This window comes from Aegilops tauschii, chromosome 5 (genome assembly GCF_002575655.3).
Source record: "Aegilops tauschii subsp. strangulata cultivar AL8/78 chromosome 5, Aet v6.0, whole genome shotgun sequence".
Taxonomy (NCBI): Eukaryota; Viridiplantae; Streptophyta; class Magnoliopsida; order Poales; family Poaceae; genus Aegilops; species Aegilops tauschii.
Genome location: NC_053039.3, coordinates 532,033,245 through 532,035,925, shown reverse-complemented (window position 1 = coordinate 532,035,925; position 2,681 = coordinate 532,033,245). Strand labels below are relative to the sequence as shown.

Here is a 2,681-nt window from a genome sequence, read left to right as displayed (position 1 = left end):
ATATATATATATATATATATATATATATATATATATATATATATATATATATATATATAAAATATTAACATCTACAATACCAAATATATATTTCATGAAACAACATTTCATAACGAACCTAACAGTATTAATTTGGCATTGTGAATGTTAATATTTTTTTCTATAAATTTGGTCAAAGTAGAGATACTTTGACTTTGATCAAAATTTATATGCAGACTAAAAAAACCGGAGGAAATACGTGCCTGAATCAGGCCTCCTATTTTGCTCGCCTGACTCGGGCTAATCGCATGCCTGTACGCTCAGGCCAACTCCAACGCACGACCCCAAAATGGATGTCTGTTTCGTCCAGCTTTCGTTCAATTGGGGTAGGAAAACGGATATGGTCGTCAGCTTGCGGTTGGTGCAGCCATCGGCGCGCCCAATGGACCGACCGCACCCCAAACTGTCATAGCGCGCTTGCCGCGAGCTCGGTGGACAACCTGCAAAGAACGACTACCACCGGATGTCGTGCTCGCCGAGGAACCACCTATCCTAGAGCGGCAAGTCGAGGGCGTACCTCCAATCGTTGACGAGGTCCGGCGGCAGGCGGGCGCGGCGACGGTTGATCTCCTTCCGGCGGGCGCGACCGCTCACCGCGACCGGCAGGATGGGAACCCGATCCATGGAGAGGTGCCAGTTGTTGGGGAGGTGCGCGTCGCTCCACGGCAGCGGCGTGCCCGTCTCCCAGTACCTCTGGTAGACATCGGCCTTGACGTACGGCCGCTGGCGAGGCAGGGCGCCGTCCGGCGAGATGTGGAAGGCGCGTGGTGGAGGCGGAGGTGGAGGTGGAGGCGGAGTAGTGGAGCGGCGACAGCGGCCGGACGACGACCCGGCCTCGTGGTTGTGCCTCGTCTTGCGGCTGGAGAACCAACGACCCACCATTGTCGTCAGCGGGGAGATGGAGGAGCGGCGGGCCATGGCTTGGTTGTCAGGCTACGAGGAGGCACGCGTCGCCGAAGTGGGGAAGTTGAAGTGTGGACTCCCACCGGTCCATGACTTCCACATTAAGAAGGACGACGACCGCTCGGTCGGGGTGGCTGCCAGGTGGGGCCGCCCCGCGCATGCGCTGTAAATGTGGACGGTGGGCGATAGGTGGGAAGCTGCCACGTGGGCCTGAGGCGGACGCAGAGAGAGCGCGTGGACATCTGTTCGTCGTCCGTATGGACACAAAGCCGGCGCAAATTTGAGCCGAAAATAGGACCGGCAGGACGTGAAACAAACAGAAAATGAGGATGATGTCGCGCGTTGGGCCTTGCAGTCTCTCCGTTAATCAGGCCCAAACGAACAGATGCGGTTAAGATGAGATCGTGCATTGTACTGGGCCTCAGGTCAGGCTAGCGGAGAAAGGGCTCTTGGTGCTAGCCAAACAAGGTTCAGGCTAGTGTCCGGCTTGCTCCTGGCAGGCAATCTTTTCTCATGGTGGCGACCAAACAGCCCAATGGCAGCTGACTGCAGCGCCATGGATTCTCGGGAATCGGAAGTGGGTGACGTTTAAATGCGAGGAAGGCAAGGCAAGGTGTCCTCTCCGTTGCCATTCCATGGGCGATGTTTGACCTCCATTGAAAAAGAAGAAAGAACGATCCTGTAGTGCTGCTGGTTCTGTAAAGGTGAAATAAAATGAATTGCTCGCTGCTGCAGTTGACAGTTCACACGCCACTCCTACTGCCAGGCAGCCAAGGTCGATCAGTACGAGCTGCAAGTCATTTGTACCGTACCGTGGAGTAGCAGTGCAGTGCAGTGCCGCGTGCAATGAGTCACGCCACCTCGCTACTGTTCCTTCCCTCAAGCTTCTGTAATTCAAGGAGTAGCATATAGTTGTACAGCAGCAGCAGCAGCAGCAGGAAGAGGAGAGCTGAGCCAAAGAGGGAGACTCGTGTCCTTGACTCCTTGAGAGTTCATCTTCTTCCTCTGTGAGTTCGCTCACCAAGAGCGTTGTGAGTTCATCCTCAGAGTCTTTCTGCTGCCTCCCCTGACCCCTCCACTCCACCACCGGCCTGATGATGCTGGCCGTCGCCCGCGCCCACCACGCTGCCGCCGGCCGCCCAGACTTCCACGGCACCCTCAAGCACGCGGACGCCGCAGCTGCCGCGACCGCGTCCCGCGTCGTCCGTCCGGCGTCGTGCTCCGAGAGGCCAGCGCTCGCCTGCCGCCCCCGCTCCGCCCGGGTGCAGGAGCAGGGCACGCCCCCTCTCGTCTCCCAACAGGCGCTCTCCACGATGCGCCTCGCCTACGCGTACGTGACACCGACCCCCGCCTCGGCGCGGATGTTTATCCGCAGAGCCATCCAAGCCGTGGCCCCGGACCTGCGGTGGAGCTCCGTCCGCCTCGGCTCCGCCCGTGGAGCCTCCGCGATGCGCTTCTGCACCCCCGCCTGGCTCGACGAGGCCATGCGCAGGCGGACGTTTGCGTACGTCGGCGCCACAAGAGAGCTCGTGCGCGGGTGGGGGACGAGCGTGCTCGACGACTACCTCGTCCACGTCGCCTTGCGCGACTACCCGGCCGAGCAGCACACGGAGGACATCGGCGCCAACTTTCGCAGCTTTGGGTGGGTCCTCGAGGTCGATCCGTCCTGCCTCGCGGCGCCCGACCTCGCCACCGTGCACGCCCTCCTCTGCGTCGGCCACGTTCGCGAGATCCCGCGT

General features: G+C 58.9%; 1 protein-coding gene across 1 annotated transcript; it reads right to left on the bottom strand.

Moving 5' to 3' along the window:
* Positions 1-531: 531 nt before the first annotated feature.
* On the bottom strand, positions 532-957 carry LOC141023112 (uncharacterized). The gene has a single exon (XM_073499437.1). The coding sequence runs from the start codon at positions 955-957 to the stop codon at positions 532-534; it is 426 nt and encodes a 141-aa protein (XP_073355538.1).
* Between the last annotated feature and the right edge of the window lie 1,724 nt (positions 958-2,681).

What these genes read in the sequence shown, in the direction of transcription:
- LOC141023112 (XM_073499437.1), bottom strand. Translation starts at nt 957, where the DNA reads ATGGCCCGCCGCTCCTCCATCTCCCCGCTGACGACAATGGTGGGTCGT.